The sequence below is a fragment of the Anarhichas minor genome, unplaced genomic scaffold (assembly GCF_050575085.1).
Source record: "Anarhichas minor isolate MPS153535 unplaced genomic scaffold, ASM5057508v1 ptg000025l, whole genome shotgun sequence".
In the NCBI taxonomy this organism is placed as follows: Eukaryota; Metazoa; Chordata; class Actinopteri; order Perciformes; family Anarhichadidae; genus Anarhichas; species Anarhichas minor.
Genome location: NW_027466471.1, coordinates 7068316 through 7094633, shown reverse-complemented (window position 1 = coordinate 7094633; position 26318 = coordinate 7068316). Strand labels below are relative to the sequence as shown.

The window sequence follows — 26318 nt, the reverse complement described above, 5'->3', positions numbered from 1 at the left end:
TGGAATCATTACCAAATGGCATGAGATGTGCACAGACCAGGACATCACTGGTACCCCTCTACCGAGCCTCAGGGATATTGGTGACAAGAGGTGCCTGCGAAGAGCCCAAGAGGTATTAAAAGACAACCCCAGCCACCATACCGCCTTCTGGTAAGCGGTAGACTTATCAGCTGCTGTACCACCAGACTTCAGAGCAGCTGCTGTGAGACTCCTAAATTCATCCTCCACCTTCCGCCATATAATACAACTGTTTTGTGTGTTTTTCTTACATAGCAAAAAAGGACAACCTGCATTTTGTTGCGCAATCCCTGTTTCGTATAATGACAACAGATAACACATTTCAACAACAACCTTTTTACCATCAAAGTCTAATCAGTTCATCCCTGAGTCTAGGTGGATTTAAAGAAAGGTGCTCCTACGATATCACGTTCACGAGAATAAACCGGATAAGACAGACAACTGGAAAACATAACTCCTCAGGCCACAGCTGTCGCAGGCACGGAGGCATAAAAACAACAACCTTGCATCACTGGCTTTGACCATAATTAATCACTTTATTTAGCCACTAATGGTTAAGTGGGGGCAAAAGCAGGCAGATAATGATCCATTCTTAGCAGTGAATGGCATCCCAGAGACTTGTGCGGTAGAAGCCTGGGAGTTCCCCTGCATCAAGTTCATACATGAGTAATCAACTCTCTAACAAGACAAAACAAAAAACAACTAACAGTAATTCACTCAATGTTACACACTAAGTATTACTGGCAATAAAACAAGTCAAGGAATGGTCAGATGACACACAGAGAAACTACATTAGCATCAAATAAAGCTCTGCTGTTTGCACTGGAGGCTGCATGATAACGAAGCAGAAGAGCAAGGTCGAGTTGCGCTGTGATTTGTTCGCTAAAGGTTACACGCCTCGACGGGACAATGCAGCGGATGAATATTCTATCTGCAGAGGTAGGCAGCCTTGAAGCGGCGAACTCCAGCCGCAGAGATGTTCAAACACTATTCGCTGTTTGCTCTCCCGAGCTCACCTTTTCATGCTTCATCTGATTCCACCCTGGCGTCTCTGTGGGCCCAACGCCACAGAGCCAAACCATAAGCTTTGAATGGCCTTGAAAGAAGAATGGAAAACAGTTGGATCTACATAGCCCCTCCGTGCCCTCCACATTGTACTCCTGGTTGAAATAAAAATTGTAGATGAAGGTTTTACAAAAATTCCACTCGTACTTATATTGTATCACGATAAGAATGTATGCACTTCAAACCCTAATAAACCCACACAGTCCACATAGTTATATCTCTGTTTCAACAATGCCCCATAACCAGCCTTAAAAGAATACTACTTTTTGGATTTTTATAAGGTGACAGGAGCTTTTAAAAGTGTGTATTCACTCGCTACTTATTCAGCTTGACCTGGTGATCTACAATCAGCTTTTCTCTCCGCCCACCTTTGCTCCAGTCCACACTATGTGCAGCAAACATTGACGAAACGCATATAAAGCCTCTCAACCAAACACACATTCAAGGATGACACTGAGACACACAAGCAAAAAAAAACAACAACAACACAAACAGGCCTCCCGAGTGTCTCTTTCCTGCGTCCGGGTGTCGGGCATATAATTGAGGGCTTACAAGGCGCTCCCCTTCTGCTAAGCCTTGCTATCTATCAGGACACACACTGCTCTGACAAACTGTTCTCCACTGGTACATATCTGATTAGGGCTCTTCTGTAAATGAAGCTTTACAGGACATGCCGATAGCAGAATGAAAGAGGACGGAGGGGGGGGGGGGGGGAGAAAGATTACAATATGTCCAGAGGAAACGAGGCGTGGACAGACTTGAGTACCAAACAAGAACAGCGAGTTGGGGACGGATGTAGGAATGTGGTGCTAAGATGATGCCACGGCGAACTGCCATGGCAGTATCAGGAAAAAAAGACGTCTTCTTTCACATCGCTTGAGTAGCCATTCGCTGAAAATAACAGCTGACATTTGTTAAGATTGACGGGACTATCATCTTTGCTTCAAGAATGGCCGCTAGCATTCATAATTGGACCAATAACCAATCAAAATACACTGGACGTCAGTCAGAATATCGAAAGGGACATATGCTACATCTTGAAGCAATATTTTATTCTGATAGGGCATTTTAAAATACATTTCAATTAACTTTGAATGAATCCTCACAGTCAATCATCTATGTTATATCACCCCCAGGAATTTAATTAATCACTTTTCAACAGTTTTTTTTTGTTTTTATTAATTCGTTAACCTGAACTCATGAGTCAGAGCTACTCAATTAGTCGCATTAAGTCATTTCAGATAGACCTTTTGATTTGTAATTGGAAACAATATTAAATTAATCAAACGAATCAAGCGCCTTCAGATATTTGCCGCACTAAAAGAAAAAAAAGTTGTTCTCAAAGTTAATAAGCAATAGATTTAAGAACTTCCAGAAAAGTATTTGTCTGTCTGTGATCTACTGCAGTTCAACACACTCAACTTATCTTCTACTTATGTTTATGATGAGCTTCCATCCAAAAGGACTCTTCCTACTAGAGTAACAGCTTGGAGGCGGGGGGGCAACAACCTCCCTGCTGAGCGAACAATCCCATGCAGATCGCACACATTACACTAAACAGACACATGCTGAATGAAGCACATATGCTGTGTTGCAGTAAATCACGGTTGTGCCAAGACAGCAACCCCCTACTGCCTTTTATGTTGAAAGAGCAGTGATTTACACATGCCTTTTATCATATAATTACACCGTATACACACACACACACACACACACACACACACACACTCAGTGTAAAGGCGGGGGGTTTTGCTCGGTTTATATCAGTGCCATTGATCAAATGATGAGGGGGAAACAGCCAACACCCTGTGTGCCTTTGTGGCTATTTGCCAGAGCCGCTGCTGAAATACATTGAAGAGTCATAAGCTAAGCCATTTAAACATGGCTGATGCGTTATGTATCACAGCCATTCCCTGTCAACCGGATGATGTACGGCACTTTTGTCGAACAACGGAGTAACAGCAGGAAAGGACATCATATGGACAGAGAGAGGGAAAAGGGAGCGAGAGAAAGGAGGCAGAAGAAACTGACTGAAAAGTGAGGAGGGAGAAAAGAAGATGAAAGAGGATTTTAAGAATCCAAATGAGAAGTGACCTTTAAGTACAAATAGATTTTTGCATTTAGATGGTAACCTTCCTGTAAGCAGAGGAATCCTACAGAGATAAAGATGGGGATGTTCCCTTGGACAGCGGCCACCGAGGTGGACTAAAGCGTGGCAGCGATAGGAGGTAAATGACAGGTCAGAGGTCAGAGCCAGCAGGAGGAAATGACATCAGCAGGAAGTATGAATAAACAGTGGGGTACAATCATCCAATACAAGCACTGACCTTGCAGGGGATTAGCAGCGGCATTATCTCGCAAATATACAGATGTAGGAAATTGAGTGAGGCGGTGACCTTCCAAAAAGAAAGTTTGTTATTTCAAGTTGTAGACCCATAATCTCAATGACAGCATGCTGCTCTTAACTTCAGGACTCATTTTAAATGAAGTTGTTCACGCTGAAAAAAAAAAAAGACTTTGGTTTGATCCCAGTCTCTTGAAAGTGGGATATTTTAAGATACATATATTACATGTAAATTTAATGAAGAGGGTTTTTTCATCTATTCATCTAAAATAATTTGTGTAAACACACATTACACTCCCTACTAGGGAGCTACTATAGCTACAATAAGGAATCTGGCTTCATTTATTTTGTTAAGTCACATTTTGATGGTTGAAGTTTTCCATATTCCACGTTTACAATATTGACTGTAAACTGTGATTGATTTGACAGTAATTGGAACAAAGTTTTGTTGAGAAAAGAGTCACTAAATATGTCTCCTTAACCCGTTACAATAAAGTATTACTTCCAGCTACGGATGTATGTATGCATATACAGTATATGAAGTGTAGCTTTTATTATCTTAGTACAAAGATATTACAAAAACAGCACTGAAAAAAACTCACTGCCAATGAAGCAGTTATCTTAAGATCAAGTAGTTATATGCACAGTTCTTCAGAGATCATAAGAAAAAGGCAACTATTAGCCAAGCTGTAAATAAAAAAGCATTCTTTAAGTCTCATCAGTGAAGATGAAATCTCATTTGAAGACTATTTAAATGCTGCTATTACATGCTACTTCTGTTTTGTGTCTTTTTAAAAATCTAAAACTACAGTATCTTACTAAAACAGCCCCTAATGTCGTGAATATGGCATTAGTCACACATGTGCTTAGCTTTAGGAGACTTGGAGTGTACTGTTATCAGCTGCGTGCATTTAAAAGTGTATCTATGTTTAATTCATTACTTATTTTTCTTTCAGCCGTATTCAATCTGGTCTGTAGTAAACCAGCTTTGTTGGAAACATGGAAAAAGTTCTTAAACACACACACACACACACACACACACACACACACACACACTATCATACCAATTATTTTTCAAGTCATTACCTACTTTTTACGTCGTGGGGATACATTAGTGTAATTTATCTATGTAGTGATACATTATGAATTCTAGCTTGTGGCATCCAGGTAATATGATGCAGTTGTCTCATATTCTAAATAATTGAACAGTGTTTATGTAAAATAGGATATTTGTCTTGAGATCTTAAAGAATATGGTCACCTGGGGGGGAATAAACTCAAATACAGTCCCAAAAATATTAATCAAAACAAAAGTGTTACGACGGCAAAAGAAGAAGAGGACGAGCAGCAGTGGTAACACAGACAGCACCAATAGGGTGGAAAAGAAATAAAGAGCTCTGGTGTACAGTCAGTGGGCATCTCCTTAAAGTGAGCTAACTATAGAACCCACAGCGGGGGGGCTTCAACCACTCCCAACTGTGGCCACCAACCCGCATCAACACCCGCGTAACCTGCAGGACAGCTCCATTCACACCTGAGGGGAGCCGAGGAGGAGGAAGATGAGGAGTGAAGGATGGAGTGAGAGAGCGGGGGGGGGGGCAGTGCATAGGGAAAATGAAATGAGATAACCCCAGAGAGAAAGAGAAGCCTCCAAGTCATTACAGCAACACTGAGCATTTTACACCTGTCCACGGTGCTACTCCGAGGCGACGGCACAGTGAATGTGATGCTGCCTCTGGAGAAATACATATCCACACACACACACACACACACACACACACACACAATGGAACTAATAAGAAAAATAAGAAAATGCAATGCCTCACTTCTATAAACAAAAACCTTATAGCCAGCAATAACGGGGGGGGGGGGGGCATCTTCTACAACTTACACAGCCTGGTGTTATTATGTCCCGCAGGCACACTTAAAGCTCGCTGTTATTAGGAGCTACAGGACTGAGATGACGATGAGGGGGGTGGTGGGGTGGGAGAGAGAGAGAGAGAGAGAGAGAGAGAGAGAGAGAGAGAGAGAGAGAGAGAGAGAGAGAGAGAGAGAGAGAGAGAGAGAGATGGAGCATTTATATCAGAGCTTCATAGACACACATGGGGCCTGTTGTTGCTAAAGCGACCTCTCCCTCTCTAACAGAAACACTGTCATCCAGCAGCTCGCAGAGACATGATAACATCCTCTGTACACAGGGAGACAAACATGTGACACATGTAAATCTGTATATAAACACATACATTCAAGCCATCTCAATCCTTCTTCTCCCTAGATTTAAGCCTAAAATAGCAGCGGCGTAAGCTTTTTTTTTCTCTTTTTCACCCCCAAAAAAAAAGTTAACGTCAAAGCTCGCGCGCTGAAATTTGATAGTGTGAGCGAAGAAAGATTTTGGCATGAGCTCAAAAGTGCATCTATAATATGTGCGTACTGTTTTAGCATCTGTGTGTGTAAATGCAAGCGGTTGTAATCCCTCGAAGCCGGTGTGTGTGTGTGTGTGTGTGTCTGTGTGTGGGTGGGTAAGAGAGAGTTAGTGTATGAGTGTGTTTGTGTGTGACCATTGAGATGGTAGACAGCGTAAGCCCCATCCTTCACAGCTTAAGCTCCCCCTCACTTTTCTCCCCCATAAGGCAAACAGTGGATAGACCACAGGGCTTAGTTGGAGAAAGAGGAGGAGAGGACAATATATGGAAACTAATTCAATTTCAGCCTCTTTGCACTGCTCCCCAATCTGCAAATACCACCACGGGCTGATGTAAGGAAATGGAAATCTCGATTTATACACACACGACGAAGAGTCTGCAGATTGGAACCCTATGGAAGAGTACTTATACACTTGAGCTTAAAAAGGCCTTCGGCCCCGTGGAGGTTCAGCCTCTCGAGCTGTTGCTGCTCCCTCCTCACCTGTCACCCTCTCCATTTTCTAATGAACTTTCCAAACTTGCAAATGGTGGGAAAGCGGTCATCCCTCGTATTCTCTACACAGAGGCTGCCTTACAGTTTCCACGGCTGAAGCCAAAGGCAAACCTTTTTTTTCCTTTAGGGTTTCACTTGTAGCATTTTTTTTCAACATAGTAGTTTATAGGAAAGATTAATTCTAACAATTCTAACATTTGCAAAAAAGGAAATACATTTGTTTTACGGAGGCTGCTGCATGTCTTGTGCTTACGAGCATTTAGTTCAATTTAGCTGATAAGACCATCAGTCGAGTGATTTTGATATGTAAATTGTTTCGCTCATGTCTCGCAAAAGTGAGGCTTTTGGCTGCTTGTTTGTTTTATATCATTGGAAATTGAACATCTTTTTTGGCGTTTGGGAATCAAGAAAACAATCGGTATATTTATTGATGATGAAATCATCATTTGTAGCCCCTTGACAACATGGAACACAGCATCCAGGTGGTGTTGCAGGAGTACTGTAGTCCGGCTCTGCTCTTGGTGTAATGTGGGTTGTTTTCCCCGCGGCCCAGGTACTCTCATTGATTTGCAGAGATAATAACCCACTTTATGAGTCTTTGCCCTCACCCTGTCCAGTAGCACTCTGCAACATATCTTACTCTCTCCCTCTCTCCTCTTCCCACCGTCTCTCCTGCCCCTCGAGGAGAAAACAGCAGATGAATCTCCCTCGTAGGGGCCGTTTCTGTGCGCTACTGCTCCGTTGGCTTTTAGGGTATTGGCGTGATATGCTCAAGGGTCACAGGAGTTGGCCTATGGGCTCGGCTTCCTCCGGTATCATTGTTTTTTACGCTTTATGGAAGTCATGTCAGGAGGATCGCTGCTGTCAGGTTGTGCTGTGATGGTTACACTCTTCAACATTGAAGTTGCCAGGTGGATAAAAACTGATATGCATCTGCAGGACCCTCAAAGATTTCACCCAATAATATGCTGACATCCACAACCTAACGTGACTAAGTACGCTTTGCCCGACATGCATTTTATCATTTCTCAAATGAATGTCATGAACACTGTTTTATTGTTCAATAAATAGCTTTTTGCCATCATTACGGAAGCATATTTTAGTTCCTAAAATATAGTAAACGGTTGAAAACTGTCTCTGCCAATCATTAAAAAATACTCTACTAACATACTCTACTAACTAGAGTCTAGTTAGTAGACTATGGTTTACTACATGCGATCATTACCGCACCCACCCAAACCAAGAAACCATAACCTTTTCCTTACTCAACACACACACATGTACACAAACACGACCACACAAACAGACAAAGATTGTCTATTGACTTGCCCCCCCCCCGCCCACATAAATCTGCTGCACCGCTCTGCGCATTTTAATCGACTGCTTTAAGAGTTACATTATTTACCTACTGGATGCCAGACAGAGAGGAGCAAACAAGCCATTACACTATCTAAGTTTACATCACATTATGTTTCACAGCGCTCAGACCGTGGGTGGTGAATAACTGCTTCGTAAACAAACAGGATGGAGGGAAAGCACACAAACGCTCGAGGAGAAACAAAGATGTGTAAAAAGAAAGTAAGAGATAGGAGTTGATGTACGAGGACGAGCCGCAGCCTTTTACATCGTCGCACCGCATCAACGTGAGGTTTGATCATTTAAATACAACGACTGATCCTCTCATCCTTTATGGCAGCGATTCCAATACTCTGTGACAATTACAAAAAAAATGGCACCATGGGACGCAAAGCCATGGGATGCAAAGCCATGGGATGCAAAGCCATGGGACGCAAAGCCATGGCTCGCGAGGAAATGGATATCGTGCTGAACGGTTTGACGTGTGCATCAATCCCACAAATGGAGCAGGATAATAAAAAGTGAACACCGGCTCACAGCAACTCTTGAGCCTTGAGTATACCCGTAATGGCCTCATCATACTGGAGAAGAGAGCAAAACAATCACATGCCATTTTCATAGTCGGTAAGCTAGTTACCGTGCTGTTTCAGCTGCTTTTATGCTAAGTAACCTCACTTTGTGAAAAGCACTACGATACTCCGAGGAGCGAGTGCGTATCCAAATTTCCCCAGTGGCAGAGGGAAAGCTGTAAAAGTACACAAAAGCTCACGCAGAGGCATGTAAACAAGCGCTGAGTCGCACAAATACACACACACACATATATGGGGAGAGGCGAACACATACAGTCACACTTCATTCTTGAGGTTCCGCTCAAGGCGGCGGGGAAGCCCCATCTATCAACGCTCCGTACATTTAGAGCAAAGCGCTTCAGATGAAAGCGAGAGCTGAAAGATGAATGGAAAGAGGGATGAGAGGGGAAAAGAGAGGAGGAAGGGGCTCGGAGTTGGAACAGGGTTTACAGCAGGAAGAAGCAAAAACGTAGATGCGTGTTAATTATGTGAGGGCTATGGGGGGGGGGGGGGGTGATCAAATAAGAGAATAAGATGCGAAAAATTGAATGACAACAATAATCGCACAAGCTGACAGATCGGTAAATACAGATGGACGCAACAATGAAACGCACAATCTGAGTAGCTCAGTCCTTCGGCAACAATACAACACAATCCCAACAGTCTGGAAGATGGGCTGTCATTGTCGGCATTTATTTATTTATTAGGTGCAATATAGTTGCAAAGCAGGAGGAAAGTAAGTTAAGAAAGTATTGGTCCCACTTTTAATTCCCATTAACTTAGATAGAGCCTCAATGTTCTGCAACATAGAACCACAAGAGGAACCTGGATGATTTAACTATACAATAGGGTTACTTAGGCTATTAGTTTTAATTATTTCAACTTTGTGGCTGTTTTTTTTTTTCAATTTGTTTGGTTGGCTGATGACTCTAAATATTGAATAGTCATAGTTGGCACAGAACCTGAAGGTAAACTTATTAAAAGGTTATGAAACAGTTTAAATGTAATACTGAAGCCTCTTTATGACCTCCATTACTACAGGAGACCATCAGGGAGAAGATTGGCTATTTCTATTTAGTCCTTCTTAATGCATGTCATTGGTGCTACCTGGTCCGATTCTGTGCCAAATCAGATGAAATCGGACTGTCAGACAGCAGACTGTCAGACAGCAGCCTGTCAGACACCTGCTGGTGTAAAATGAGAGGTTTTCTAAAGGGAATCTGGTGCTCAAAAACACAACCACAGGGGTCGCCGAAATCACCACAAAAATAAAGCTCCTTGTAGTAACTTTAAACTGCTGAATATATGATCAGGGTTCTAAAAAGCTGAGCTTAGCCTTCACAACAAGAGAATTCTGGTTGTTTGTAAGTGCACGTATTCTGTATAGATGATTCAGCCGAGAGAATGTCTGAGACTTGGTAGTGCTCAAAATGCCAGTCACCTAACACTGTCTGTGCAGCAAATGAATAGGACTTTGACTTCCATCAGAGTGGAAGCCTGAAATAATCCCTCCCACACCGCAACTCTATAGCAGCTCTGCTTGAAGTCCTCTAAAAGCAGACCGAAGCTGCTTCTTTTCTTCCCTCCTCACTCGTACACAGTCTCCCACAGGTGTCTCGCTCCATCTCGCCTTCGCACAGATGTACACAGGAGGCCGTGACTGACAAGGTAAGGGATCGCGGGGAGGCGTGCGGGTGAAAGAGGAGAATTACCATATGTAAAGAACGGAGGTGCCAAGGTCTCCCTTTTCTGTCTCTGGATAAAGCAGGCGGGCTACAATGGGCACGATGAGCGCAGGTAGATGTACGAGCTCACAGTGCCGACACACAAATGGAGGCAAGTAAATGCAAAACACACACGTATAAGACTTGAGAGGGGACAAGGAGGTCTCATTGTCTATCCAGGTGTGCTGAGGATGCAGCGTGGACCACTTCCTGTCTATGGGACGGCCGACGAGGATGACAGCGCTGCATGGTGTGGAGATCTGATTAGCAATGGGAGCGAAGCAGAGTGGGGTTTCTCATCAGGATCGGCTTTCACACCAATGTTATAGTGCTACTGTTATTTCTGATGGGGAGATGTGCACACTGAGACCAGGCTGTGTGTATGCCTATGGGAAGGAGGGGCTTAGCTGGTCATCCTTTTTATTTTGTTGTCGTGTGAATAGCTAAAAAAAAATGTAAATCTTTTGCCACTATTTCTTTAAGTGTCTGTGTTGTTGGAATAAAAAAAAGAACATCATGAAATATTCTTTTACGTTTTGCAAGAGTTGACCCGCGGCACTCGACTGTAAGCTGCAGCAGAAGTTGACGTGTGCCAGTAGGAGGCTAACCACACACTGTTGGATTAAAAACCCGCAGGCATGTGCTGGCACAAAGACACGAACAAGAAAACTCAAACAGCACTCAGAGAGAGCAGACGATGGAAAGGTACATTTCCTGAGTTGGGAAGATTTCGTTTTCCTGAGCTTTAAGTCGTTTAGTGCTGAAAACAACACGTTGGCTGTTTTTGGGTTGTCTTTTTCATGTGAATTTTACCCGTCGGAAAGTAATTTTTCCGACTATTCCGATACCAAATGAAAGCCTAACGGAAGCAGATGTGTTTTCTTGTTTGAAGTGGATCGTGACGTGCTGTATTTGGGTTTCGGTAGGCAGCTGCTGTCCCTTTTTCCTTGGACTGTGTGGCGGCACTGAATCTGTTAGTGGTACTGAGTACCGGACCGTACCGGCCTACTGTCTCCCCTGATTACCGCATTCACATACGCGTGTGCATATGAACTTGTGTGTTTGTGTGTGTGTGTGTGTACTAATAGAATGTGGAAATGTCAGGGAGACAAGCAAAAATGCCAAAAAAGCTTGAAAACACAATGTGTGCAAAAAGATTAAGTATAAAGCACAAAGAAAATGTGCGGCGGTGTGGCGGAGATGTGGAGGGAATGCTTTTAGAGGTTTAAGAAAATCTTTCAGTAGCGTGATCATTATTCATCATCAATCATTCGTTACAGGTGTGAAAAACTGAAACGCATTAATCTTACGAAAAATGCAAATTGCTGAATCCAGGTGTTTAAAAAGTCTCTATGCTGCCGTGATTACAATCAAGATGTTATTCAAGCTAATCAGTTTTCATGTTCTTTAATGAACAAAAGGAGAAGTCTAGGAAGACTGTTTTATTTGTTTTCATAGCACTAATAGGGCTTTCAGTAAGATCATTACGCCACAAAAGATCCATCCTCGCTTTTTCTTACATTTGTTTCTCCAAAACCATCTGTGCTGGGAGTAAAATTACATGTTGCCCCGCCCTCTTTTTCTGTCATCCAAACCTGTCTTTATGTGTCTCTGTCTGTCTATCCTCAAAGCTCCAATAAAATCACACAGGAAGCCAAAGCTGGGAGGGAGAAAAAAAAAAAAACAGAACACTCAAACGTAAGAGGCTTGTGGACATCTCAAATGCACTCAGAGAGGCCATTAATAAAGATAATTAGCGCAGGAGATGGGAGAAAAAAAAAAGAAGAAGAACGGGGGGCCGGCTTGGCTGATGTAAAATCTCATTTCTGTTATTTAATTTATTAGAGACTGAGGCAGGAAATCCACCAATCATTTTGTTAGAGCACAGAGCTCCTACAACAGGCATCTCTATCCTACACACACACACACACACACACACACACCATCATCGGCCAGAGGGAGCCGGAGGGGTCATTGGTGAAGAAGAAGATCAGATATCACCAATTCATCTTGGTCAAAATGATTAGGGAGACACACAGGGGGAGAGAGAGGGATGTATAGCGGGGGTCTGCTGTGTGCATTTCCAGTTTCATGTACTATTGTGATGTTGGAGTCGTTTATCAAACACCAGCAGACGTACGCCCACACAACGTTTCACACACGCACACTCAGACGCAGTCGAGGCTCCGGTTCAGAGAGGTCAAGGTGATTATCGTCACTGTAACTCACAGAAGTCGGCGGCAAGCTGCACTTGTGTTGGAGGTTCGTCATTAGAGTCTGCACTCTGTGGCAACGCACGTGATATTATTACAACGCTGTGGGAGACACCTCTGACAATTAAGTGCCCGACATGAAACCAGTGGTTTGGTAATCTTTGGTAAATAGCAATAGCATGTCCATCAAATTATCCAACGAGAGAAACTCAGCCCCGGTGTTACAAACTATTTTCCAATGAATGTAGCTAACGGCGCTAGCTCGAAAGGTTGCTGAATCTAGAGAGAAAGTTGCCAAGTCGGGCAACACAGACAGCCAGTCCCCTTCAGGCCTCCCTCCAAAGCCACTCCCCTAAAAATCATCGTAATGAACGTAAACGTCAAACATGGCTATTGGAAGTACTCACAGCTGTTAAGCTAGCAGGTTGTGGAAGACTCCGGTGATGAGCAACGAGTGCACGGGCAGCAAACATGCAGGTAGCCCGTTACATCGTTACATTCCAGCTGAATGAAATGCTTGGACCCTAACGACCCTACGTTTAAACTAAGAGCTGGAGCTGTACATTGCTAACTGTCTAATACCCCATTCAGACAAACACAATGACGAGGCTGTCCAATTAATCTGAATGGGTCGACTTTAGAAAAACTGGATGTTTCGAGATGTCGCCCCATTCAATTCGTTGACAGTTGCTCACTGCCCGCCTACGCCAGAACCAATTTTCAGGCTACTTCCACCGGAGCTAGTTGAGAGCATCCACATTAAAGACTTCCTCTTTACTTCCTGTTGGCATTCAAGCAATAAACCCAACCAGAAAAATCCAGAAACGGCAGCAGGAGAGAGACAGAGAGCGTGTTTGAATCGGACAAGCTGAACAACTGAGGCGGCAGCAAGTCTCTATAAAAATGAAGGCACACATGTGCAAGGCCACGTCGTACGCCGGCCCCAGTACGGAACGGGTCGAATACAGCGTCGCATGAGTCACGTTCATCAGTACATCACATACAATGTCTCAATGGGCTTTACAGGCACACACACAAAAAACACAGCTCCCAGAGCCAGCTAAGCTCCCTGAGCTCTCAAGGAAACACAGAGGGACTAACAAGCAGAAGGCTTGCTTGTCTCTTATCTCAGCAGTCTCTTTGTGCACTTTTCAATAGGCTTATCATACAGGCGACAGCGAATTACGCAAACAAACAATTGAAGCAATATTATCCAGCACAAAAAGCAGGTATAAAGCCTAACTACCAAAGGCACAGGCTGCTTACTTTCCTCTGGTCAAAAGAGACGTAAACTCACCTTAAGTAGCCGACTTAAGAAAAGACCACGGAGCCGTTAGTTTGTTGCCTCATAGTCCCTTTGTGTAAACGTGAATAGGCGATTTATTCAGACAGATCAACACAATATAAACGGAGGAGAAAACAGACACAGGCCTTTGCTAATGACAGTATATGGAGCATCTTTCAATCCCAATTAAAATATAGGTGATTAAAACATACTTTAACAACTAAACTCAATCACTTCCCAGTTAGATATTCCTTTTCAAGTTGATTGATCGGCATTAAAAAATATGTGACTTTAGGTTGTGTTATCTTGTGTACCTCTTTGAAAAAAAAAGCAGCTACACAGCTGGTAGCTTTCATCTGAGGAACTCCCAGGGTACACACACACACACACACACACACACACCGACAAACACACACAGCCGCTTTGCAGCCACTAAACAGACAAATGCCGCCACGCGGGGAGTCAAATAATTCATGCACGCTAGCGTTAGTCAGCATTGCCACTCCTGGCGCTTCAGCGCTGAAGCACTCCAACCGTGCACGGCACTGTAGCCGATAAAAGAATCAAATACTCTGCAAAACAAAAGGCAGAATGGAATCAAGCAGAGGAGGGAAGGCAGTGTAAACAAAATAAAAAAAGGGGCGGGGGGGGAGACAATGCAAAAGGGATGTAAAGGCCTGTCTGTACGCTGGGAAGGAAAACAGCATGGATGTCTCCTGTCAGACAACACAAATACATCTAATCCACAAACACCAGCAAACGCATGGAAATCCTGCCAGGAGCAGTCAGCGACTACGTCACGTGCTGCGCTCTGAAACAATGCTGCTGTGAAACTCATATGTTTTTGGATTCACACTTTTCATATCGGATCAGAACATTTCCCCTTTTAATAAATTAGACTATGACGTGAACATCTACCGACCGCCCTAAAGAGATCCAGAGAACATTACTTTATTCCGCGTGAAACTTTTCAATAACATTTTTACTGTTTGCGGGTCTCGCGAGGGGGCCCGAGTCGTAAAAACCAAATGAGTCCTGAATCAGGGTAGCGGCTGCGGGTAATAACGGTTATGATGATAATGTCGGAGTTTGACTGCAACAAAGGGACAGTGATTGAAAGTATCCTACCGTGGTCTGTGATTTTACAAGACACGAGATAGAGCTCCTTCAGACTGCGGCCCTCCTTGGCGATGATTTCCACGCACCTACAGGGAAACACACACACACACACACACAGAGAGAGAGAGAACAAATGTTTAAAGCGTCACCGAGGCGCCTTCGCTCTGTATATTGCGCTTCACATTAGCTTGAAGGCAATTTCGAGCCTGCCTTTAAAACTCTGAAATGCATCCACACATGCAGTACAGCACAGCGGCTCTTAAACTCTGCCACACACACACACACACACACACACACACACACACACACACACACACACACACACACACACACACACACACACACACACACACACACACACACACACACACACACACACACACACACACACACACACACACACACACGCGGGGGGGGTTGCCCCACAGTAAAGGTTTAACAGTACAGCTGCAGGGGTCAGAACTGTTCACATATTCACATACATCAATAATTAAACTCCTGATCTGATTAGAGAAGCGTGCACTGATGCAAGTGTTTTTTGTGCATGAGAATACGCACACACGCGCACACACACACACACACACACACACACACACACACACACACATATACTGTATATAGGGAGCTTGCTCACTTCAAAGAGGAGTATCTGCATTCAGCCCAGTGCCTGAGCCCAAAGGACCATATGTGTGTGTGTGTGTGTGTGTGTGTGTGAGGGGGGGGTATACACTTGGGAGGGCAAAGAGGAAGATCAGAGTATCTGTATCAAATGATTCTCTTTAAACGCCTCTAATGAGAGGAGTGTGTGCAACAACTAGATTTTGATCAACACATTTGACCTATTAACCTTCAGGAGAGAATGTTTTGATCTTTATGCTGGGCTTCCTTCATGAATATTGATGAGACAAAAAAGAGACAAGCACACACACACACACACACACACACACACACACACACTATACGGCTCTCGCTTTAATGTAAAAGCAGAGGTGGGGGAAAGAAAAGAAAGTGGTGTCGAGCTGTCTTCCATCATTGAGTCTCATGTCAAAGTGAAGCAGAGAACAATATTGTGTGCTGAGCTTTCACGCAACATGACTGACAACCTGGGGGGGGGGGGGGTTACTCTGAAACGCACTGCTAATATTCACTCGCGATCCACTGGCTTCTCTCACTGAGGGCCAAGTGTGATGCGCGAGAATCGGAGCTTCTCTTCTTTCATGTTTTTTTTATGCCACGTCCTCGCTGTCTGAAAAAAAAAAAAAAACACGGGAGTGAAAATAGGATGCAGATCAACAGGGAATCCGGTACAGCGGAATTTCCTTTTCGAAACAAAGCACAATCTGTAAGCGTGCGTGTTTTTGTGCCCCGGGATCCACTGAGGATGACACAATTCGTGGATGTCACATGCAACGTATCACACCGTCGGATCAAGAAGGAAAAGATGGCAGTGTGGGAGAAGTTAAAATGTGTGTCATAGATCTCTGTATTTCTAAAAATCTGTATTTGTGAGTGGAGCCAAAGCTGTTGAAATGTGCACTGGCCTATCTGCTGTAGTTCACTGGGCTGCATCTTCATATTGCACCTTTTCTATTACATTTCTGTGGCGGTGGCCCTGCGAGCCTCTCCGCGCTCTCAAGTTGTTCTTTTCCAACCTTTTCATGGTCCTCCCACCTCTCCCTGTTTATTTTTCTCGCTTTCCCCCCCACCCCTCCTCCTTTTTCTATCTCTCTCTCTCTGTGGCCCAGATGTGGATGAGAAAAAAAAAAAACTCCACTCTTGAAAACAGAGAAAGACCTGTTACAATGTGTCATCCCGTGGCCAGCCTGGGATTAGATTCTGCTCGGGCCAGCAGGATCACAATACGGTGCCGTGCGTCTTGGGGGCTGTGGCATTAGAGCTGCTAATGAATGAAAGCGCTGGGAAGAGTCGGCGAAGAAACGGATAAGAAGACAGTAGCGATTCAGGGATGCAGCCGGGAAAGGCCGAGGCGGAGTGCATCCTCTGGGAGCCTGTTACACTCTGCCGGGGTCCCCCGGGGTCAGAGCACAGGGCAATTAGATCAGACATCAATGAATGATGGAGGGGGTGGGGGGAGATGGAGAGAGAGTACAGCGGGAAACAGAGGGTAAACCTCTATACAGTAGCGAAGGGTTAAACAGAGACAGGGGGGGGTTACATCATGGGTGTGTGAGATCGAAGGAAACAAGGGAGGAAAAGAGGAAAGGGTAAAAGGCCATTAATAAGGCCAGAGGGAGGCGATGTGAGAGGATGGAGGAGACAGCGGGTGGGACGAGGGAGGCCGGAGCAGCGGCGTCGGGAATGCGCTGGCCAAGGCACGGATCACACCACATGAGAGGCCTTTTCGAGAAGCAACAAGCTCCCAACCACCTCGATCCCCACGGCTGACATGAATTAGTGATCTGCTCGCTTTCAATAATGTACAGCGCCGGTGACAAAAGCGGCAGTTGGACACGGTGCGCATACTGAACGTTAAGATGGGAGGCGATGCTGCGGGAGATAACGTCGAGAGGCGGATGCGGAGCGGAGAGCCGGTCGAACAGCGCGGCGAGGCGGTTGAGCTGGAGAGGGCAGGAATGGGAAGCGAAAGGTAGGATGAAGAGCAGGATGAGGAAATAAATGACACTTTGTAAGTTTGTAAAATACTTTTTTCAGAGAGAGGAAGGGGGAACATGAAAAAGGAGGAGCAGCGGTGAAGGTATGTCGGACGGAGGATTAGGGAAAAGAGGATATGCGAAGGGACTAATGAAGTGACGGAGAGAAATGTGGCGGATTCGAGGTGACGAAGTCGGGGACACATTGTGAGATGCCGGAGTAGAAATACGGTGGAGGAAGAAAAGCAAAGAGGAGAAGTGGCAGACAGGAGGATGTGTCAGTGACAAAAAGAAGTGCAGTGTAGAGAGGGTAGGAGGAGAGGAGGCAGACAGTACAAGATGACAAAAAATGAAGGGGAAGGTTAATTAGGATGATTTTGAGCAAAAGGAGAGAAATGAGCACGGCGAAGGAGACGAGGAGGAAGTGACGATGACGAGTGAATAAGTCTCTGCTACCACAGAGGATGCTCTTATAAATATCACAGATGCATAGAAAATGTTATAGTTATGTGGCGAGCAAACATATACAACTCAAGGCTTTTTTCCCCCCAATAAAACAGTCTCCGTGACAACACGTTAGACGGCAGGCGGGAGGAGAGCGAGGACCATCAGGGGTCAGCGTGTGTTTTGGCTCACCGTCACCACGCTGTCGGCACAAACAGCCGGAGGTGAACAATAAAGCTGTCGCTCCCTCTCTCCATCTCGCTCTCACAGGCTCGGACGAACAAAATCAAACTTTTGGTTCGGTTCTTGGCACGTCTGGGATTGGAAGAAATTTCTCTTCCTTAAACATAAACTCTGCACACATTTTTCCACCTAAATTGAATCAGTGCAGCCACACAACTGGACCTTGAGGGCTTTGCTTAACCCTAGAACATATTTTATGTGTAATTGTGTTTTCCTGCCAGCCAGATGATGCTGCCTGCCAAAGAATTTAGCCTTTGTTCGACTCTGATGGAGGCTGAATTTAAGGCTTCGACTTGAATGAGAGAAAAAGGGTTTTTACGTAATATCCAAGATAACATTTTGTAGAGTACCTGGAACTCGAAGTACCACTTAAATGATCTCGCTGAAACAGAAAGGAGCAGATGCAGCTATATATATTTTCATTAGCATCAGGAGAAGAACAAAAAAAAAAGAAGAATACAGTAATTTGCGTTGCTGATACATAATTGCTCTTCCTTTGGAGTTTAGAAGAAGAAAAACTCAATTATTTTGCTTTGAAACCATGGTAACCACATCCGCACGGATACATCTTGTGACCAAAGAAAGCATTTTCCAGGGTCTCCAAGTGTAGATGAGGCCCGGAGGTACGGCGAGCTAAGTAGTGTTTATCAAGGTGGAAATGCCACGGACTGGTGGATGTTTTTGTCCATTTTTATTTCCCAGAATTAAATTCGCTCCTGGACCACACTTGGCCGACCTCTGCTCTTTACGGTGTGTATTAGCTCACTGGAATCTACTTTAGAAGCTGCTGTGGCCCAATTACTGCTCATCCCTTAGTGCCAATAACATGAACATAGGTCATCTTATGAAAAATGTTATTTATGTGCACCGAGTAGCATCAGGGTTAATAGCTTTTTTGTTTTTTATAACTCGGATATAAGCTCCTAAATGGAGAAAAATAAACGTTAGACCAGCATTATCAGTGGGTTTAAATCTGTATACTGAAGGTTAGGAAAGCGGACTTTCTAGTCAAGGCAAAAGTAGTGATATACAGAGTCTTCACCTTCATCCCAACAGCAAGGAGCTCTCGTGAGTCATCAACACCTCCGAAAACAAGTGACGTCTTTTAAAAACTTCACTTTGACTTGACCAGTGTTTAAAGAAAGGATAAGCACGGAGAAGATCACTGACCCACCAGCAGAATACTGCTTCTATCTGAGCTCTATACCCCTACAGGACAACTGCCCCTGTACTCTGTTGGTGTGTGTGTGTGTGTGTGCGTGTTGTTGTACAACCACAGGTTACACCTTGACAAAGCCCGGCGATCATCCCTTAATCCCAGCTCACCGTTTGATGAAAAAGGGAATCTCTTCTCTGAGCTTGTTGCCATGGACATACTTTTAATTAGAAACCATTTGATGAATATTTGAGATGAATATTGTGCATTGTGTGCCAATTTCGTTTTTTGTTTTCTCGTTCTGTTTATTGAGTTATTTCATGTGTGTGACTGGCATCCTGATACAGAACGAAAATAGTCTAATTAAATCCAAACTCCAGAGTAGTGGCTGGTGTTGTCAGAATCAAATATGCTGTTAGCATTAACATCCATCTGTAGAAGATAGACTCAGTATTCACTTTAATGTACTCTCTGTATTTCAGCATCTTTTTCCTTACTGTATATTAATGCATCACTGGCCACGTCCAGTGGTGTGTCAATTTCTCTCATTAAACTGCTCATAAGAGACTTCCAACCACCTTGAGGAACTATTTCCACACAACTGGAAGGCTCAACCAGGAGATGTAGGACAAGCAAGGAGGGACAAAGGGAGCGAGGGACGTTAACGCGGTGTGTGTGTGCGCGTGTTGTTTGCTCCCTGTGCGAAACGCGCTCCTGTCCCTCTCCGAGGGGAAGCTAATCTTCTTTTCTACGCCGCAGAGCCAGAGGTATCCGAGGAAGAATAGCTGCAATACTTGAGAGAAACGAGAGGGTCCATATTTATCACAAAGAGCGCAGACCGTCCTCCAGCCAAACAACATGTGTCGCGCTTCTCTTTAGCGAGCCCATCACAATGGAGGCGGGAACAAAGACGCTGCCGGGGAGAGTGGCTGTAGGTAGGCGCGCCAGCACGGCGCTGACCAACACGAGGCCCCGTCTCATCCCGCTCCTCACACGGCCCACAATTACACGGCTGTCTAGCCACACAAAAGGAGCAGGGAAATAGAAATGGATGATTTTCGAGAGAAGAGAGGAGGGGGAGGGGGGAGAAAGTAAGCATGAAATGTATAAAGAAAAGCAGTTGAAGGTCTAGGGAGAGGTTGAAAACATAAAAGGAGGAGGAGGCAGCAGCGGTGACAGACGGGACCTCAGACTTCCATGGCTGTCTTTAGACTTAATGAAATGGAAGGGCGGAGCAGCAGAGAGGAGGAGAGCAGAGCAAGACGTGGGGGGGGGGGGGGGAGTTTATACTTCTGAGGATAACGCTCTTGCAAAATGATTCTTACTGTAAATTTTCTTTATATCGCCCATAAATCCATACACAAGTGTAAGGAAGCACGGCTCTGCTTCCTCAGACGATGTGCAACACTGAGTTTCTGGAATCCTCCGCACACAAAAAAAACCCCAAAAAACGTTCAAGACTTCTTTTCATTGGGCTAGTATAAATGGAAATAAAAATATCCAATACCTCAAAAGAGCCCTTCAGTAAGCAAATACTTCAGGAACAATCTTAGAATGGAGCGATACAGCTTTTATTGCTTTTGAAATTGCTGACCTCCCCTGATGACACGAGTGGACTATTGTTGTGTTGCTGATTCGTGGTACAATTAAAGTTGTGTTCTCCACAAGACATCAGCAAAGTGATCATTCAGTTTTTACTGTCTTGTCTCGAGGAAGCCGTCTGCTGCTGTAACTTCAACAGAAGGGGAAATTGCCGCAGACAGATAGATCACAGTCATTTTTGCGTTTTCTCAAAAACGAGTTGCTTTACATACACTTCAACATCCACATCTTCCATTGCCTTTGTATGACATCTATTTCAAGATGGGTTTAACTGCAAAATAGGAAATTAAAGACACAAAAATGAGTAGATAGATATTTACAATAGACGTCATAGAGAACATTCACACATTAGAAAAAGCTCCTTTTTACTATTGTAGATTCAAAAAAAATGTGACGGTGACAAAGAGTTCACAGTCATATCTCATTGTATTTGTTTAGGGTCATGATAAAATTACTAAATGCATAAGCCAAGGCTGTGAGATACACTTTTTTGTATCCGTTTAAGTATCTGTTTAAGTGTGTGTGCGTGTGTGTGTGTGTGTGTCTGGTGTGTGCGTGTAAGTTCCAGTCGTATGAATCAGGGTCTGCTTCAGCAATTAGGGCCTGGATGATTTCCCAGGCTAGCCTGCCGTACCCACCGCTCAAATGAGAATCACATTCCTATTGTGTTCCACCGCCGTTAATCATGTTTTCAGACTGCGGGGCATTCCAGCAGCTTGTCATCGGCCTGCTAGAAAAAAAAATGTGCCGATGGGGTCATAACTGGAGCCGTGAATGCCCATCATCCTCGACTTTCCTGTCCAACCTGTGCTTTTTGTATTTCTTTTTTTTGGGGGAGGTGGGGGGAGAAGAGGAGAGGTACACCATACACACACACAAAGGCCCTTATATGTGCCTCTCTCTCTCCTCTCATCCTCGGCGGAGTGTTGGGCTCTTCACTAACACAGCTGTAGGTTTTACAGTAACTTGCAGAGCAAAACACTTCTAGAACTCCACACGTGGCAAAAGTTTCAATGTAGAGACGGCGGAGTTCTACTCTGAGCGCAGCTCTGGAGCTATACATTAAGTTGAACAACGTGCATCAGGCTTCTGATATGTTGATATATATTCACCATTACAACAATTTTCAACACCATCTTCCAAAAGCAAGTGTCCCTCACAAACCAGCTGAGTTGTCCATCAAAAAACAGGGAGGGGTGTGGGGGGGGGGAAGCCAACTAAGCACTTTGTGAGGTTAAGTGGCACTTATTCACTTTAAGCCCATCCAAATGGACAGCCTGTTGCCTTGCCAACGCTGACGGGCCTCCGTGATGCACATGCACAAGCAGCATTGTAAAGCAGCCCCTCGGTTGCCAGTGGAAAAACAGACTGGCCCGACATCGCTCGCACGCGGGTCTCTGATCGCTCTTCCCTCTGCATCCTCTGGCGCACCTTAGCAGCTTCCCAGAGGACATGCAAGCGAGGTACTGACCTGTAAATGAACAACCGGGGCTCGGCAAAGCAATGCCGTGCCCCTATCTGCCTCCGCGGTCGGCCCACTGCAGCCACAACACAATAAATAACTCAGGAGAAGATGAGCACTGCCCCGTGGCAGATGGCGATAAGACTTACAGCCTCAGGTCTGAGCTGACACAGTGGTGTTTGTGCCTGTGTGCCTGTGTGTGTGTGTGTGTGTGTGTGTGTGTGTGTGTGTGTGAGGGCAGAATAGAAAGTTAGTGGAGCTCTGCCCATGTGAGACGAACAGTTAGGTTAGAGATGGTTGCCCATGATCGATGTCACTGTTGGGAATAAAAGCATCTGCTTTCTTGGTGTCTCTATTTTTTTCTGAAACATGCGGGTCGGGTAGAGCTGAGGGGAACTGACAAGAAAAATGTGTGTGTTTGATTTCAGTATCCGCAGCTTAAATTGGGCAGTTTACAGTGCACTACTTTGGTTTGTATACCCTCGCCCGTACGGCGATCTGTCGACAGGCTCCAGGCGCGTCGGTCGCCCCCGTGCATGCGTTTCAAGGATGTTCTGCAAACGGGGCATGGAGCAGTCAGGCATCGACTCCAACGGCTGTGGGAGGAAGCCGCAAGTGACCGCAGCGCTTGGAGGTAAACTGCTGCTGCAGGGACCCGCGTGGGCTTTGCTGCAGGAGAAGCGACAAACGAGTAAACTGCGAGCGACAACCTCCACTCCTGCCGCGGGAGAGACTGCCACTCCGGAGAAGAAACCGACAGCCCTTCAGGCGCAATCCATCGGCCAGCACTGAGGGACGGCTGCCTACGTTTCACCTTTAAAACAAAAAAAAAAACAGGCTCCCATTTCTCTGAGATCCTGTCAAAAAAACAAGCCATAGCATTTCATTATGAACGTGATTCCTGCAGAGCATAACATATCACCAATGACTAGCAGCTAATAACAATCTCGTTTCAGACACTCAAGAAAACAGGCAGTCAGACTGTGATGAATCGAGGCGAGCGGGCCCCGCGGGGCTGCATATCGTAACTCTTCCGCTCCGAGTCCGCGCGCGGGAGAGCGGTGAACTACCGCCATGTTTACCGAAAGGCCTGACACAGTGGCACACGGTAACACACAGTGTACACCCTCTCCGCTCACTCAGCCGCGGCTAATTGCTCTGCACTTTGATTACCGCCATCTATTTTAATGAGAGCTTTGCCAACGCGTTCTGTCTCTCGCTCTCTGTCAAACACCGGTGCGCGCGCACACACACACGCCCACGAGTGTGCGCACGAGCGCAGAATGGAATGGAGAACAATACTGCGCGGAGTGTTTGTCCCGGTGGCAGGAAATTGCAGGGTGTTCATTAGGCTAATGGATATGAAGAGGAAGGGGGGGGTACAAAGATAGAAGGGGGTGGACAGGATGAGAGGGTGGGAGGCCACTGAATTATACCACAACAAACTCTGCACAAATGCCCAACAAGTCATATTGCAGCGTGTAATTTCCTCGCTGCGATGACAGAGAGAGGAATGCTTCAATCACATATACTGGCTTTAATTACGCAGAATTTGCCTCGTAAGTCGGGCTCCCGTTGAGAGCCAATGAGCTGTCGCCTTTTTCGGCGCAGCTGCTCAGCGCTCCTTACTGCGGCTCGGCCGGGCGGACCGGGCTTCATTAGGATCACTGGTGCGCCGGCAAGCACACACACACCGGGATGACGAAGCCCAATCAATGGACTCACACTGTTCTAAAGACTCGGGGAGAGCGGAAACAGTAGGTACCGCGGTGGACGGGGCTGCTGATCGATTGAGAGAAAATGTGTGCCTTCCAGTGCTGCTTCCGCCTTCCCTTTTATTTTCCCTTTGCACACTTTGTATCTTCTGTCACTCGGGCTGTGCAGAGTCTTTTCCTCAAGTTACAACACTTTGTATTTATTGATATGACTACACCACAACAGCCCATGATTGAAGGTGTGCTTCAAAAATAACAATAACAACACATGAGCAGAATGTACATGAAGAGCAAGAGAAGGCGAAGGATACCAGAAGAGAAGAAAAGCAAACACAGAAGAAAGGAGGAGTGTGAAAGGAGAGAGAGCATTAAAGGGATGGAGCGCGACAACCACACCGCGAACCACAGCTATGTCGGATCCCATCGTCACACTCTGTCTCATCACTTTACGAGACGTTAGGTCGTCCATGAAACTAGTTCAGCGTGTTCAGCGTAAAACAGTCATCGGTATACACACTAACACACACGCATACACACACGCATACAACTGCTCGGTTGGAAAAGGTTGTTCTGGGAAAACAGAGCTCCGCACACTGCCGGGATGAGGTCAGAGCGCTGCGCGGTAAGTCGACTACGAAAAGGTGAAAATGTGTGCGTTCATTCCACGTGCGAATAAAAACTAAAATCTGAACAGCTCGGATGGACCCAGGAGCTGCTCCTCACCCTGGCATCTATCAACCCCCGACTCTTGACCCCTGATGTCTGGAGACCCCACACTGGCCCCCTGTCTGCCACTGTCTCCATAGCAACATGAGCAAGGGCAGCACTTGAACAACCCTAAAACAGTGAAAGCCATCATCACACAAAACTCCGGGCCACACGTTTGTGGAACTTTAATACGAGCAGCCCTCGCCTCGTTTCTGCAGCTAACACCTTCTCCTGCGGGATATTATCACAGTTGGATTTACGGCGCGTAATGCTTTCCTGTTCCCTTGGCGGTGTTGTCATATTACTAAAGTATCGCACCTTACCAAATAAAACCCCCACATGAAGAATAAATAACCTGAAGTATGTAGGCAGAGGGCTCTAGCATACGCTGTGAAGAACTAGCTGCTAATCCAATTGTTCTCTCCGTGGGGACGAGGAAGAGGAAAGATCCTAATGAGAAACTGGTGGCTAAATAGCCACGATGGTAATAACAGTGGGAGCGTCTCTCAGTGCATGTGTTTGACTCTGGTGACACACAGCCATTAGGCGTTCATGAAAACAGATGTTGCTCGGCTCGCCAGCACATTCGCCCAAACGTCCCTCGAAAAACATAAAAAATTAAAAAAGCCAGAATCCTAAATGAATTCCCCGACGGAAACGCACCGTTTGATCCCATGCCAAGAAAAAGTGAGGAGATTTTCATGCTATAGGAGGAGGAGGAGGGGGGACGTGAGATGAGACGACGCGACGAGGGGTGAGGAAGGAGGGGCGAGAGAGGAGCGCGGTTTATCCCCCTTGAAGTTGCCGTCGTCTCTCATAATGCCTCTTCATCACCGAACCTCATCTCTTTCTCCTCATGTCCAAAGATGCCATCTATGGCGCGGACTGAAGAAACAAAATCCTATTAGCTTGACAGCAAAGTGAATTTGTTGAAGCAGTCTCAACCAGGCGACGCTCCAGTGGCTTATCACTGGCTAAGCAGAGGAGGACGGGGGGGGGGGGGAATGGGTGAGGAGACAGACGGAAGAGGGGGGGGGTGGGGGGTCCAGGGGAGTTTAGGTGCTTGCATATACAGTACTGTATAAGTAGGGCTCATTATCATCCCTTTTATCCCCTCACTCTCCCCAAAGATCTGGAAATTTAGCAGTTAATTCTAATCTTAAAAAAAGAAAAGAAACTAAACTTTTTTTATATTCATGTTTAATGTTCACTTAGATTCTGGTGCATATAATCTGCAGCACTTTTGTCCCTTCTCCCTATTTTTCTCTTCACTCTAAGAGATATTTGGAGATATCTTGTGAACTGGTAATGTCAAAGAACCAGTTTCACTGTCCGCTGCAGTGGCCAGCATGCAATTGCATAAAGATCATCTTTTTCCACCTTTCATTTGGTAGCCTATTTTCTAAAATGTGTATTGTATATCATTACGTAGAGTATTTATATTGCCGTTGCCGTTGGTCCTGTTGGTTTTGATAAGCTGCCAGAGAGGCCAAAGACTATTTTCCACTTCGGAGGTACAGTGTAGGAACATTCCACAACTTAAATAAGTATATAAATCCCCACTCTCACTTTAAATAGTACCACACACTGGTGTAGAGGTTAATCGCTTTCTCTCTTCACTCTTGCTTTGTCTGTGTCCATCTTTGTCTTTGTAAAAGAGTGACCGTTGATGAGCGGTTCGTTCACCTGCAAACACAAAGGAAGAGGATGTAGCTCAGGAGGATGGGGAACCTGCCTTTGTTCTTCTTCTTTTCCAAAACTATTGACA

The 26318-nt window shown here is 45.2% G+C and overlaps 1 protein-coding gene across 5 annotated transcripts in view; it reads right to left on the bottom strand.

The window, feature by feature from the left end:
* Window positions 1-26318, bottom strand: part of fbxl17 (F-box and leucine-rich repeat protein 17) — a 200551-nt gene that overhangs the window by 47723 nt on the left and 126510 nt on the right. For 3 of the 5 annotated variants that reach the window (XM_076099661.1, XM_076099662.1, XM_076099660.1), the window contains exon 9: window positions 14618-14694. The exons of the other annotated variants lie outside the window; for them this stretch is intronic. In XM_076099661.1, coding sequence (XP_075955776.1) covers window positions 14618-14694 — 77 coding nt within the window. The remainder of the gene's footprint in view (window positions 1-14617; window positions 14695-26318) is intronic. 5 annotated transcript variants of the gene reach the window in all.